The sequence below is a fragment of the Tursiops truncatus genome, chromosome 4, assembly GCF_011762595.2.
Source record: "Tursiops truncatus isolate mTurTru1 chromosome 4, mTurTru1.mat.Y, whole genome shotgun sequence".
Classification (NCBI taxonomy): domain Eukaryota; kingdom Metazoa; phylum Chordata; class Mammalia; order Artiodactyla; family Delphinidae; genus Tursiops; species Tursiops truncatus.
In genome coordinates, this window is record NC_047037.1 from 131,318,140 (window position 1) to 131,333,501 (window position 15,362).

A 15,362-nucleotide genomic window follows, 5' to 3' on the forward strand; every position below is an offset into this window, starting at 1 on the left:
GCCATTGGGTTGCATCCCTCCAGTACACACGGTCACACACATTCTGCTTCCTGGGGCTTGTCGCATTGGCAGGGTTCTGTTTGTTCAGGGATTATTTGATTATCATGTCTTCCCCACTCCGGACTGTGAGTTCCTTAAGAGCAGGGACGGTGTCACTTTTGCTCCTCACGGTGTCCCTAGAGCCTACACAATGCCTGGCACCCAGTAGAGGCTCAATAAATATTTGCTAGATGAACAGACGAAATAATCAAGTGGACCTTGGCTCTAGTCTCAGAAAATAGAATTGGGCCAGCATCTGGGGAAGGTCGAACCTTCCAGGTGGGACACCTAGCTTGATTAAAGTAGGGGACCCCCTGCACCATAGCGTGCAAGTCGAATTATCATCACCTGATGGCCATGCCCTGTGGCAGGGAGGGACCTCTTACAGTCACTTGCAGGGAGGGTAGGCACCTCGGCTGGGGTGAATTCACTGTTAGGCTCCCCTGCCTCTTGGTTTGACTGTTTAGGGCCTCAGGTAATAACACAAACTTAGACGTACCGCATGCTGCTATGTGTGTGCCTAGGCAGCTCTAAGCCACGTGGCTGACGCCCATGTCCTTGGTTGCCCTAGTACCCTGCCCTGCTTGTGTGTTAAGTGTCAGAACCGCGATGGGAAAGGGGCCTCTTTTTTTCATCCAGATTATTATTCTCAGCTGATTATTTCATTTGGCCCGGAAAACACATAGTAAGCATTTTAAAACATTTGTCGAAATATTTAATGGTTAGGGTTTCAATAGGAACGCTAATGGGAAGACAGCATTTCAATTTTCTGTGATCCACTTGTTTTCTCCAAACTGCAGCAATCCTTGTGCTAATTAAATTACAGGCTCTGACTAGATGATGCAACTCCTCTCTCTGTTGGAACCTAGAAAGTGGAATGGGGCCAGTTAGAAAAAGTGGTGAGAAAGTCTGAAAGAAGCCAGATTTTCCAGGTAAAGCCCACTCAGAGCCTCTGTGGGGTTCTTCCCAGTTACCATCAGCTGGTCCAGGAGGAGAAGCGGCCAAGTGGCAGGGGCGGGAGGTGTTGTGAGCAGGAACCGTGGAATGAAGTTCAAGGTTGTACACAAGCCGGCTGGGGAGCGGCTCCGCGGCCGTGTCCGGGCACTGAGGGCACGTGATGGTCTCTTCTTCTCGATCCTGGTTCTTTTTCTCCAAGGAGACGGAGGAGCTGAATTAAGTGGAAAGAGCTTCCCTCTTGGGACTACAGTGCCGTCATTTTATGACTTTACCACTTTCTTCCCCTCTTCTTCCTGTAACAGGCAGAGATTATGTCTGGAAAAGTGGGACACTTGTCTCACCTTAGGCATGTGCCCCAGAGATTCCTTTTCCTAAGACAGAGGCCCTGGGGGACCATGGGGGTCGTGGCAGAAAAGTCATCATCTCTAAACTGGCTTATTAAAGCTGTGGAGAGCCAGGAGCCAAGTTTGTTTAGTCCTGAAGAATAATGCTAATTTGTAGCAAAATGTAAGTTAGGACTGGAGGGCTTCTCTGTCGTGTCAAAGTAACACTGCAGTTTTGGAAGAAAAGTTGTGCAGGGGTGTGGAGGGACTGTATTCGTTTGCTAGGGCCGCCATAACCAAGTCGCACAAACTGAGTGGCTTAAACAACAGAAGTGTATTGTCTCCCAGTTCTGGAGGCCAGAAACCCAAGGTCGAGGTGTCTGCAGGATTGGTTCCCTCCGAGGGTTGTGAGGGAGAATCTTTCACGCCTCCTAGCTTCTGGTGGCTCCTGGCAATCTCTGGCATTCTTTAGCTTGTAAAAACATCACCCCGATCTCCGCTTTCATCTTCACATGGCGTTCTGTGTGTGTGTGTGTGTGCGTGTGTGTGTGTGTGTGTGTGACCAATTTCCCCCTTCCTATTAGAATACCAGTGACATTGCACTAGAACGCACCCTGATGACCTCATCTTAACTTACTTCTGTCAAGGTAACACCAACACTCCTTCTTCTCAAAGGCAAAGGAGAGCAAACTTTCATACTCCCCCCTCCCCCAAGCTTCAAAGAGGATGTGATGGGCCTGTCCTGACCCTGTCTTCAAGTAAGGCCACATTCTGAGGTCTGGGGGGTTAGGACTCCAACATATCAATGTGGGGGGAATAAAATTAAACCCATAACGGGGACTGTAAGTTTAAAGGTAAAATATTACAATGATTTTTCTTTGTGTCATTTTAAAATCTGTACAAATTTTTTTTTTCTTTTTTTTTGCGGTACGCGGGCCTCTCACTGTTGTGGCCTCTCCCGTTGCGGAGCACAGGCTCCGGACGCTCAGGCTCAGAGGCCATGGCTCACGGGCCCAGCCGCTCCGCGGCATGTGGGATCCTCCTGGACCGGGGCACGAACCCGTGTCCCCTGCATCGGCAGGCGGACTCTCAACCACTGCGCCACCAGGGAAGCCCGTGTACAAATTTTTAAAATCAAGTATGGAATCAGGTCAAGCTGAATTGTTAGCAATCAGAACAGTGGTTACCTTTGGGGACAGGGAGAGGATGCTGGGAATGAGGGACTTCCAGGTGCCAGCTGGGTTCTGTGTCTTGATCAGGGTGCCATTGCGATGTGGTTTTGCTGTTTGAGGCAACATATTGAACTCCTTACTCATCATCAGAGCACCCTTGTGTTATGTGTCCTAGACTTTAATAAAAATGTTGCCTAGAAAATCTATCCAGGGCAGGCGTTAGGACATCTGCTGCCTGCTTCCACGACAGTTTGGCTTCTCGTCTATAAACTTTGAAATGGAGAATCCTCAACCGGAGCTGCAAGTGGGAGGGGGTAGAGCTTAGGAAATAAACAGCAAGTGAAGCTTCTTGAATTGTTGAAAAATGCTGCTTTTTACAGGCCTCCCTGGGCACCTGGACAAGAGACCTCGAATTTCACGCTGTGCAGGTAAGAACTTGGGGGGTTATGTTGGATTACTCAGAGTTCTCCAGAGAAACAGAACCAATAGTGTGTGTGTGTGTGTGTGTGTGTGTGTGATGCTTGGACACCCAGGGAAGGGCTGATGTTTCAGCTTCATCCCCATGTCTCCTGGAGGCAGAATCCCTTCTTCCTCAGGACACCTCAGTCTTTTTCTCTTAAGGCCTTTAACTGATTACACGAGGCCCACCCAGACTGTAGAGGCTAATCTGCTTTACTCAAAGCCTACCAATGTAAATGTCAGTCACGTCTACCATATACCTTCACCGTAGCACCTAGACTGGTGTTTGACTAGACACGGGGTACCCTGGCCTAGCCAACTTGACACATGAAAGTAACCATCACCTATGACCCTGAAGGTTGGCAGATCTCTGCCCAGGGCTCTGGACCTTGCACACCTCCAGCCTGTCCTGAATTCCACCATGCAGAATCCTGTTGTAAGTGGATTTGTCAGAATCCCTCAGATCAGATCAGTGCTGTCTATGCGTAGTTGACCATTTTTTTTATTGTCTTGCTAAAACTACACTCTTGGCTATGCGTTCGTGTTTCTACCTGTAAAGAAGTGGGGTTTGGCGCAGTGGTTGAGAATCTGACTGCCAATGCAGGGGACACAGGTTCGAGCCCTGGTCTAGGAAGATCCCACATACCGCGGAGCAACTAGGCCCGTGAGCCACAATTACTGAGCCTGCGTGTCTGGAGCCTGTGCTCCGCAACAAGAGAGGCCGTGATAGTGAGAGGCCCGTGCGCTGCGATGAAGAGTGGTCCCCGCTCACCGCAACTAGAGAAAGCCCTCGCACAGAAACGAAGACCCAACACAGCCAAAAATAAATAAATAAATAGATTAATTAATTAATGAGGACATACTTATTCAACATCATCCTCTATTAAAAAAAAAAAAAGAAGTGGGGTTTACAACAGTCCAGGGCTTCCCGGCTCAGTGGCCTAATTTATGAACCAAGCCCTCTTTTTTCTCAACTCAGTTGGTTGTTTCCTATGGCGAAATCAGGCCTCTGTGGCTTTCCCTTATGGGATGGGCCGCAAGGAGCCAAAATCATCCAGCAGACAACACCTGGGCCCCTGGGCCATCCCAGGTGTCCACGATCCGCACCTGGTTCTGATGTTCCAAACATCCAGGTGAGGTTGTCTCATCATGAAGGGGACACCAGGCTCCAGAAAGCCCAAGCTGAATGGACTTGAAGGCTCCTCAAAGAGGACAGCTGTAGCTCGCCCCCAGTCCCCTGGCCCCTCCGCTGTGCCATCACTGACACCCTGTGGTCAGTTCTGCACCGCGTGAGGGGCAGGTGGCCCGGCTGGGCAGCACTTCCTCCTGCAGCCTCGGGGGTGCGGGGCTGAGGGGGTGGGCCCAGGAGGCGTGGCCGCATCTGTCCTTGTTGAATGAATGCCTTTGCCTTTCAGACAGTGAAGCAGGCGAGATGTGGGGTTCATTTATATAACCGAAGAGCTTAGGAAGGATCCGCCCTTTTGGTTATAGATGGGGAGGCCCGTCCCTCAAGGGGAAATGACTTGCTGAAGGTCACCTGGCCATACCTTCAGGAGCAAAACGGGAAAGGCAGGGGGAGGGCTTCGGCTCTTTGGAGCCAGGAGCCTGGAGTCGCAGGGAAGAGTCTAAGGGGACCCGCGCCCTGGAGCTCAGATCTCAGAAGCTGAGGACTGGCTCCCCCATACCCCCCGGCCCGGCTGCCGAGCCTGCAGACACCTCCCTCCCGTAGCCCAGTGGATCCTCACTCACTGGTTTCTCCCTCTCCTCCATCAAACAATCCACGACATCCAAAGAGTCTTGGGTAGATAATCCTTTAAGGGGTCACATTTTCAAAGTGTCCAGCTTTGTAAATGTCCACGCACATGTGTGGTGGTTGGAACATGGTTGAAAGAAAACAAGAAGCTGTTTTGTGCGGGGTTTGCTTGTGGCCTCCTCTTGGATCTGCCTTGGGGGTGCGGACCGGGCGTGAGGGGGCAGAGAAGACCCCTGAAGCTTCAGCTCCACGGCCCAACCTTAGGCGCACGCGGGGGAGGGGCGCACCGCCCTCCCGTGAGAATCAAAGGGAAACCAAAGAGACCCGAAGGCAGCCAGCGTTGCTGGGTGGGGTGCGCGGGAATGGGTGCAGGCATGTCAAAGGGGGAGCGTAATTAGTCCTCCTGAAGATCTGTTTCTGTTACATAAGGCAATTTAGCGTCCTGCTCCCTGGGAAATCTCTTTTGGAGAAAATAGGCCATGCAAATGAAAAGGTAGAATTGGATAATCAGTTGCATCTGTAACCTGTGTTTGGAAGGCATGAGGATGGCTGCTTGTAAGCAAACTTGTTTCCTGGGGGCTGGTGACCCTTCCACCGGGACTGACTGACCCAGCGGGTTATCCCGATGAACTCTATCTGGGTGGTGATATTGGCCCCCCGAAAGTTTGCATCTGGAACCTTTAGCTTTGAGAACCCACGGAGAGTTAGAAAAGGGCTGAGCCGGACCCAGGAAGCCGTCGGCAGGAAGCCGTCTGAGCGTAGGGAACGCAGGGCAGCCCAGAGGAAGGCGTGCTCATCATTCTTAAAAAAATCCTTAAAAAGGGGCTGGGGGCGGGGGGAGGGGGGGACTCCAGTTTCGTTTTTTCTTCCAAATACTCTTGTTTTACAATGTATCACGAAGCGTGTTTGATTTCTTTTTTCCTGTTTAAGGTGTTATCAGGTAGAACTTATGAGTTTTCTCATAAAAACAGAGATAGAACAGAGCAAAAGGATGGAATTCTGCCAGACTTTTCAGGACAGGCCCTTTGATTTTTGGGGGAGGCTGGGGAGCATGAAAGCTCACTCTCCTTTGCCGTAGAGACGGGGGCCTGTTGGTGTTTGATAGAAATGGGGAGAGGGGGGCAGTGGAGAATTGTGTTTAGCCTTGGCCTGGAGCAGATGCCCCCTTCCCCCCTCCGTAGTGTCCTGCCCACGGCCTCCTCTGTAGCATTCCAGATGCCGACCCGGAGCCCTGGGACTACAGCGTGGTCCCTGATCCTGCAGTCGCTGTGCCCAGCCTTCCTCTATGCCACTGGAAACGCCTGGCCCTGCCCCAGGCTTCTGGAGGGCAGTGTGGAGTCAAGGGTTAAGAACACCGACTTTCACGGAGGACTGTGAACAACTGAGTTGCCGTCCGGCTCCTGGATGAATTCTTTTTTTTTTTTTTAATTGAAGTATAGTTGATTTACGATGTTGTGCCAGTCTCTGCCTTACAGGAATGTGACTCAGTTATACACATGTAGACATTCTTTTCTTTTTCTTTTATAAATTTAGTTATTTATTTATTTTATTTTTGTCTGTGTTGGGTCCTCGCTGCGGTGCGCAGGTTTCTCACTGTGGTGGATTCTCCTATTGCGAAGCACGGGCTCTAGGCGTGTGGGCTTCAGTAGTTGTGGCACACAGGCTCTAGAGCACAGGCTCAGCAGCTGTGGTGCACGGGCCCAGTTGCTCCACAGCATGTGGGATCCTCCCGGACCAGGACTCGAACCCGTGTCCCCTGCATTGGCAGGCGGATTCTTAACCACTGCACCACCAGGGAAGTCCGACATTCTTTTTTTAAATATTCTTTTCCATTATGGTGTATCACAGGATATTGAATCTATTTTTGTGTCCTATACAGTAGGACCTTGTTGTTTACCCGTTCTAAATGTAATAGTTTGCACCTGCCAGCCCCAAATCCCAGGCCATCCCTCTCCCTCCCCACCTCCCACCCCCGCCTCGGCAACCACCGGTCTCATCTCTACGTCCGTGAGTCTGTTTCTGTTTCGTAGGGAGGTTCATTTGTGCCATATTTTAGATTCTACATATAAGTGATATCATATGCTATCTGTCTTTCTCTTTCTGACTCACTTCACTTAGTATGATCATCTCTAGGTGCCTCCACGTTGCTGCAAATGGCACGGTTCGTTCTTTTTTATGGCTGAGTAGTATTCCGTTGCATATATGGACCACATCTTCTTTATCCATTCCTCTGTCAGATATTTAGGTCGTCTCCATGTCTTGGCTATTGTGCATAGTGCTGCTATGAACATAGGGGTGCATGTCTCTTTCTGAATTATAGTTTTGTCTGGGTATATTCTGAGAGAATTCTTCACCACTGCAGGCTCCTCTGCAAGAGGGGATAACAGTATTTGCCTCATCCTGGGTCGTGCTCTTAGAATAGGGTCTTGCATTCCAGGCGTCCTCAGTAAAGGTGGCAGTGGCTGCCCAGAAGCTGGGGAGGGTGTTTGCAGAAGTTTCACCTCTGCTTTCATCCCACTTCACTCCTCCCCAGGTGACAAGGCGTAAGCCCCGGGGAGCTATCGTCCTCATGGTGACGCTCAAGGCTGTGCTGGGCATCCCCACTTTCCATCTCTTCCCAGTCGTTCTTTCCCACTCAAAACCTGGACATAATGAACCCCAGTTCGTAAAGGCTCTGAAAATCCTCATTAGAAAGGGCTACCTGAGTGCAAGGGGATGTTTCCTTGAGAAGCTTTTCAACAACATCAATGAAAAATAGATGAGCTCTCTTGAATTGCAAATGCTCTTAAGGTTTTAAGGCAAGAAATGTGAAAATCGGTCTCTTTTTCCCCCCCTCCCTTGTGGTGAGGTCCGGTTTCAGTTGCCTCTGTTTAACAGTAAACATCAAACGTAATCTTTAGGGCCAGAAAAAAGCTTCCTCTTCGCAGCATCACCCTTCCCAGAAGCTTGAACCCAATTAATTTTAATTCAGTTCCGTTTCCACTGGCTTTTTTGTTTTTGCTTTTTAATATTTCAATAACTATTTATTAAGCTTTCTCTCTGTGCCTGGCTTCATGCCCGAGGCTGTGGGGTGGAAGATATATAAAACAGTCAAATTCACTCCTAGCAGAGGGATTATAATTGAGTTAAATAAAGGCAAGACTGACAGCACAAGTGGTTGCATCGTGCCGATTTAAGTACGCAAGTAAGAGCCCGCGTGCCCAGAGCGGGTAAAGGGGTCAGAAGCTCACCTAGGCGGGCTCAGGGCTCCGTGGGCTGCTCGTCCACCTCCTGGCTTGACTGAACACACAAGCACTGAGGAAGCAGTTGCGTTGCCTTTGTAGAACTGCCTTTGCAAAACCACTACTGTGGGCAGAATCGTAGGGCTCTGCTATAAATAAGGCAGCAGGTTTCCGGGAGTCCTCATCTGCTTTGCCTGTTTGTTCAGCCTGTTCTAGAATAATGGACTGCCCAGGGATGACCTTGCCCTTGTTGGAACACATCAAGACGGCATAAGGCAGGGACCTGGGGACCACCGAAGGCTGCTGTGGCCCAGGCGGAGGGAGGGAGGTTCCCTGGAGCATCCGCTGGGCCTCAGCGCTTCCATTGTTCAACACGTAGCTGAGAGCCTAGGGTTTTGGAAAACTGGCGTTTCTTAACTCTATTCGATAACTCTTCAGAGAGGGACTCCATTGTGTATTCTTGTGTGTGTCTGAGTACCTATGTTGCTTCTGATTGGAAGGATAAAAAGCCCAAAGAACAAGAGAAAAGAGGGGATTTTCTTCATCGGCCGTTTTCCAAGAAGTTGGATAAGAGCCTGCCATCGCACAAACAGCCCTCAGCCTCGCTCATCACGCAGATTCAGAGCACCAGGGCCCTGCTGAAGGACCGGAAGGCCGCCAAGCCTGGCTTCCCCGACAAAGGTGGGTCGGCTCGGGGGGCTCTCCAGGCCATTTGTGTTCAGCTGCGTGGCCGCTGTGTACCCCATGCTGGTGGCTGTGTAGGCCCCTGGGACAGACACACCTCTCGTGCCCGTGGGAAAGCAGGATTAATGCGTGCAAGGCAACCTGAGAATAAGCAAGTCCAGACTGCCTGGTGTTGTCCACCGGTGTGGGCAGGATTTGAGGAAGCAGAGATGGGGTGCACGGGATTGTGGGAGCAGAGATCAGGGTGTAAGGTATTACGGGAGTAGAGATCAGGATGAAGGAGCAGAGATCGGAGGAATGGTTTTGCAGGAGCAGATAGGGTGCGTGGCATTGCGGGAGCAGAGCTTGGGGTGCATGGTATCATGGAGCCAGGAATGGGTGTTCAGTACTGGAGGGACAGAGATCTTGGCGCGGGAGCCGTGATGGGGGCGTGCTCTTGTGGGAGCCTTCACCAGAAAAGTGCACCCTGAGAGGCAGTGATGTGGGCTTTGGGGTGGAGGTAGGGTGCTCAAACCCAGCTCTATAGTTGGTTGCGGCCCAAGTTCCCTCCCCTCTGAGGTTCTTAATTGGTTCCCTCACTTGTGAGGAAATCTACCCATCAGAGCTATCGGGTGGCTCGAATGAGATCCGCGTGTGGGCTACTCTGCCTCGTTCATCAGCCAGCACGTGAGATAACTGATCGATACGGGTCTCCTTCCTCTGGGGCAAGCATCCAGCGATGCAGAAGGGAGGCTTAGCACACACTGAGAGCCGGGAGGCGGGCACAGGGAGCCGGGGAGCATCCTGAGGCCAACTGGGGGGTAGGGGAGAGGTTCTCCTTACAGACGGCGGATGGGAGAGATTGTGGAGTCCGGTCTTCGATCTCTCTGTTTTAAATACGAAGAGACTGAGGTTCCAGGAGGGCCCTGGCTGTCTGAGATCAACCAGTGGTTCCCTGGGCAAGCAGGAAATTATCAGAGAGATTCAAACAGCACCAAGCAGCGCGGTCCATTTGGCTCTGAGACCGGTTCTCACCCAGAGGAGAACACCTCCATTTAGTTCAGTTTCATTCTGCAGGTTTCAGGAAGGTAGGGACCCCACTGGAGGGACTGTGCTTGTCCCTCCTTGGGGGATCCTCCTTTCTGGCTTGGGAACAGGCAGCAAATCCCGTTAGGACCCTTGGCAGTGGCGTCCTGTGGATTCCCCAAGGAAAATCTAGGTCAGGGCTGCATATTTGGGGGTAACTTTGCAGCCCCAGAGATGGAGTGCGTTTCTTGATACTTTTCTGGACCAACTGTCCTCTGTTTCTTTGCATTTTCCTGGGATTTGAGAGCCTGTTGCTGAGAAGCACCCCGGAGCCTATATAATTGCTAGCACTGACCACTCACTGTGTGGTAGGCAGTGTTTCAACTCTTGCCTCAACCCAGGGAAATCATTCTCGCCCCCATTTCTAGAGATGAGGAAATAGCCCAGAGAGTTGTCCAAAGTCAGAGAGCTGGTGAGTGACGGCACCCAGATTTCCAACCATGCAACCTGGCTCTAGAAGTTTCTCTCCTGACCAGTGTAGCCTACTGCCTGCCGGGCAGGATGGGATGAAGACGAGCCAGCAGTCACGCTCGAGGGTCGGGGCTGGTGACTATGCCCTTCTTGCAGGGACAATGCAGTGTCAGGCTGTATGCCCCGGGGCTGACTCTGAGCTGGGGATCAGTAGGGCCAGTGTGAGGGGCGTCCTCCCAGGATTTGCACCTCTGGGAAGTGAAGGAAGCAGGACGGCACGGAGGGAGAAGCCGGGCTACAAGTTGGGAGCACGCAGCCATTTCGGAGGGACAGGGACCTCACATGCCAGCTGGAACACTGGAGACGTTAGCCATCGATGAAATTTTCCTTCTCTCTGCCAGTGAATCTCGGGCATCTGTGCTGGCCCGAGGAGGAGGTTTATTTCAGGAGCTGTGTATTTATTTGTGTAAGGTGAAGAGGATTCCCAGTGCCCTGGGCTGTCCCCGAAATCACTGCCGGGGGCGGCAGCTTGCTCCTGCCTCTGAGCCCCGACGGGGCCTATAAAATATGATGGTAGGAAAAGGCAGCTAAGACAGGGCCTGTTCCACAGGAACTTGGCTTTACTTCCCTCACCTCCAAACTCGTGGAGGTTTTCCCTTTCTTTTCTGGCAGAGTCTGCAAACCTGGATTCTAGTCTGTGCCAACTTGAAATGGAAACCGTGGGGGTCAGCTGGTTGCCTTAAATATACAGAGGAAGGGTGTTTCACCCCTGTTCAGAATTAGGTGAGGCTCCGGTGAGACCAAAAAACACGAGGGAGCCTTAAAAAGGAAGGGAGTTCTGACCCGTGCTATGCTGACACGGAGGAACCTTGCGGACATCGTGCTCAGTGAAACAAGGCGCTCACAAAAGGACAAATACTGTGTATTCCACTTATACAAGGGACGTAGAGTAGTCAGATTCATAGACCGGTTGCCCCTGGCAACCACTGTTAGATTTGCAAGGTGAAGTGTTCTGTTTCACAGCAGTGTGGATGTACTGAACACTACTGAACTGTACACTTAAAAGTGGTTAAGTAATAAATAAACACTTTAAAATTCATGTTATGTAATTTTTACCATCATTTTTTTTTAAAAAGTCACGAGGGAAACCCTCCTTCCAGCTTTGATTATCTGAGGACCAAATTTGCAAGTCCTCAGAGAGAGCTGGTATCCGTGTGCTTCCCCAGTTTTGTGGTCGTTCTGTTGCGCCGTGGACCTTGTCATTCAAAGGCTCTTCGGCAGGGTCCGGAATTTTAAGCAACCGACAGGAGAACAGATGTTAAGCTGGAGCCATGAGGCAAATCAGAATCCAGGAGGCCTCCCATCACCAGCCTTCTGTCTCCTCCATTCTAGGAAGACCGTCTGATTCCCCATGGGGAGGATGGGATGCTGAGCACACTCACTTCATGGTTCCATCTGACCTCCCTGGATAACACACTGTCTCAGTGGAGCTGGAGGTCAGAGCAGGCGGGAGTGGGCCATTGGCACTGTTCATGCGGCCGTCTTCATGTTTCCTTTGCTTTCTTGGTGTGCAGATTCCTTCGGCTGCCGCAATATTTTTCGCAAAACCTCGGACTCCAATTGCGTGGCTTCCTCCTCCATGGAGTTCATCCCTGTGCCACCCCCCAGGACACCCAGGATTGTCAAGAAACCAGAGGCCCCTCAGCAGGGGCCTGGGAGCGCTGGCATCCCTGCCAAGGAAGACCCCCCGATGCTGGATATGGTGCGCTCCTTTGAGTCTGTGGATCGTGATGACCAGACGGAACTGCTGTCCCCGTCCCATCACTATAGGATTCTGAGCTCCCCTGGAGGCCTGGCTCGAGGGAATCCCGGTGAGCGGACGCTCTCTCCCGTCCTGCTGCCCGGAAGCCCGTCACCTCTCCAAACCCCTTTGCACCCCACTCTGGTCTCCTTTGCCCACGAAGATAAGAACAGCCCCCCCAAAGAGGAGGGCATGTGTCCCCCAGCCCCGGGGCCCGGCAACAGCACCACACAGCCCCTGGGGAGCCCGAACTGTGTGAAAAGCCGAGGCAGGTTCCCCATGATGGGCATCGGACAGATGTTAAGGAAGCGGCATCAGAGCCTGCAGCCCTCCGCAGACAGGCCCCTGGAGGCCAGCATGCCCCCGCTGCAGCCCCTGGCCCCCGTGAGCCTCTCCTTCGACGTGGCTGACGGGGTCAAAGGCCAGTGTTAACCTGGGCAAGCAGTGGGGTTCTTGGCATTTCTAAGGAAAGCAATGGAGCAGCTCCATACATCTGTCAGGGCATGAAGACTCAAAGGCCTCTCACAGAGCATCCTTCACGGTCTCACCTCCTCCTGACATGCGATGTCCCCACAGCTGAAACCCACAGACCCAAGAGCCCGTACAGCCCAGTCCCGAGTAGGGCCCCCTGGAGATGCTGGGATCCCCCAGGAGGGTTGCCTGCCCGTGCATCCAGCTCCAGTCATGCACGGCCTCCTTCCTCCCACCCACTCACGAACGCTCCACCCACCTCCCTCAACTGCGCTGGGGGTGAGAAGCCAGCATCGGGCTCTGGGCCACTCAGATGACAGACCCTTCTGAGCTGTTTCTCCACTTCGTGCTCTGTGTGCGCCTCTCAACGGACTGTCCTCTTTTCAGCAGTCAGATGGCGGCGTCACGAACTGGTTCACCCAGGCACGGTTTCCCCTCTTTTCATAGAGGTGGATCCCTGCAGGGGTGGCAAGAGTTGGCGACCTGGAGCGCCCAGTCCCATGAACCCCTGGGGAGGACAGGCAGGAACCTCCGAAACCAGCACCGTCCCCTCTGAGCAAAAAGGGGCATCTGGTCGAAGACCGATCCGAACAGTGGGGATGCCAGTGAAAGGAAAGGGCCGATGGGGACAAGCAAGGTCTTGACAGATTTCTTTTCTCTTTTGGTTGAAACTTGCTAATGGTTGAATTCTCTTCTCCGAAGATGACTTTTCTTTATGTGATGTCATTAGACCGAAACAACATGATTTTTAAAAACCTGGATGGAGAGATGAGAATTGATTTCACCAAACTCCTGTTCTCACGGGAGGATAAGCGTGGAGGGCATCGAAGCTCACCCGGGTGATGTTTTGAGCGGCTGGTGGCCTACGCTGGCCTGCAGCAGGGGTGAGATCATAGCCGGCCGTGTGTTCTTCCCATCGGATCAACAGAGCCCTGATCCTGCTGGAAAGTGTAACACATAGTTGGAAAGAGAGAAGAGAATTGAGGTTGGAGATGGAGGTACTCGGAAGGCGCCATTAGCTCTGTGCAATGCGGTTTTCAAGCTGCCGAAGGAAACAGGCGTGATTTAGAATTCAGCCAGTGTGCCGTGGGCTGTGAGAGGCTCGTCTGGAGGGCATCACGTTCAAAATACAGTATCGTATCTTCTTTGAGGACAGCAGCGCTCCTCACGCAGGCTTTGAGTCCATGTTCTGTTTTCACACCTTTTGCCGAGGATGGAACCAAAGATGCATCTCTGGGTCTGTGTCTGTGCCGTCCCTCTGTACGTGTTCTGTGAACCCCAGCGTTGTCTGACCGTGTGTAGCTTGGAGCCCCCCGGGGGCTGTCTCCACTGGGGTCTGGGCCCTGGCACTTGGCGGGGACCCCTTGGTGGTGAGCAGAACTGGCAAAAGAAGAAGAATCAGCACAGGTTGGATAGAGGTCAGTTCGGAGACAGGTTACACTGCAGCCTGGAGTCTTCAACTGTTGGCTGGTGCAGGTGCGGCCAGAAACCACTAATGTGGCCACCCCAGGGCTAGTCCTCCCAGCCCACTGATCCCGAACAGAGGCCACAGCCTTTGAGCATTTGCAAAGCCTGCCTTCCCTTCCACCGGCAGCCAGCCTGTGCCAGAGAGGAGTGGGGATGGTCCTTCATTTCTTCTCATTCAGCACTGGTGACCTTCTTCCGCCCCAAACGTCTCTGAGCAAGGAGACAGTGGATACCTGGCTGTCCCCAGAAGCCACTGCCGTGGCCCGTCTTGGCTGACCTTGACAAGACCTGGGGCTGCTGCTTCCCCCTTGATGGGCTCGCCCCAGCCCTAGGGCTAGGGAGTAAGCCAGGCTCCCCGCCGTCGGTGGCACTCCTTTGGATGGCTGCAGACTGGGTTGCGGAACTTTCCGTTGAAAATAGAGCTTTTTAAGTCCAGAGAAGAAAAGCATCTGAAAAAGTCCCTCTCTCCATTTGACATGAAGTGTTTGGTTTTTGATCGCCGAAGAAGCCTTTTTGAAGATGGTTTCCAGCTGCAAGTGCCGACTCTGCAGGCTTGCAGGCTACGTGCCTGTGAACTTGGTCTCGCTCTTTATGTCTCTCTCTTGTGTTTTACTTGCCTCGAGAACATGAGCATTTCTGTGTCGCTGTTAGCTTGCTGGGACGTGTTCCCCGATCCTCGTATGCTTCCAGAGCAGCTGCAGGCTCTCCTACAACTGACCAAATGCATCGCCACTGGCAACTTGAACTGTGAACTCAGGTTTCTTCCAAACCCAGTGAGAGGTGAGGGGGGAGTGAGGAAGGGGGGAAACTGTATTTTGTGTGTGTGAGCACCTGACAAATCTATGGAATCGAGTGAGAGAAGAAATGTTAATTCTTTATTATTTTATTATATTTATATGGAGACCTTGATTATCCCTTTGGTAGGTACAAAGCGTGTTGTCTCTTTGACCCATGACTGTCTCTCAGTAGTAGTCTGCACCTGTGAGCTGAGTCAGCCTATAGTTACTGCCGGAAGTGACAACTATCTTCGTGTGACATCCGGGAGGAAAAGTCGGCTTTCGTTGTACCATCTGGTCATAAGTAAGGACTGTATTTGTGTCACCATTATTAAATATATGTACTTTTATAACGACTGTGAAATACACTTTTCCCTCACTATGGCTGCTTCATTTATTGGCTAATATAGCTTAAAACTAAGAGCACGTTGCGAAATAGTGGTATCATCTTCTACGTAAAGTTCTTGGCCCAGGAACTGACAGGATACAAGAGGGAATCAAGGTGTGGGTATCTGAGGGCATTTTTGGCTTCGTTTCACTTGCCACAGGGTGTCTGCCAACATCTATCTGCCTGATGTCCGGCAGGTGGCAGTTCAAGACGAATCAGCATTTTTCTGTTTTGGGGGCGGGGGTATCAGGATCTTCCTTGTAGACTCTGAAAATGGCACATGAAGAATGCCATCTGTGAACATTACCTCTAGCTTTTGTCCTTGTTTGAGGGTTGGGGGAAGAGGAGTGGTGAGTAGAATGGAAGGGGGGTCCA

At 51.8% G+C, this 15,362-nt stretch overlaps 1 protein-coding gene across 2 annotated transcripts in view; it reads left to right on the forward strand.

The window, feature by feature from the left end:
* The window catches only part of HUNK (hormonally up-regulated Neu-associated kinase), a 113,362-nt gene extending 98,381 nt beyond the window's left edge, over positions 1 to 14,981 (forward strand). Inside the window, exons 9-11 of one of the 2 annotated variants that reach the window (XM_033856016.2) lie at positions 2,872 to 2,919; positions 8,425 to 8,605; positions 11,659 to 14,981. In XM_033856016.2, coding sequence (XP_033711907.1) covers positions 2,872 to 2,919; positions 8,425 to 8,605; positions 11,659 to 12,317 — 888 coding nt within the window. In that variant the 3' untranslated portion in view covers positions 12,318 to 14,981. The remainder of the gene's footprint in view (positions 1 to 2,871; positions 2,920 to 8,424; positions 8,606 to 11,658) is intronic. The other variant, XM_073804438.1, reaches the window with a different exon arrangement.
* The last annotated feature ends 381 nt before the right edge of the window (positions 14,982 to 15,362 follow it).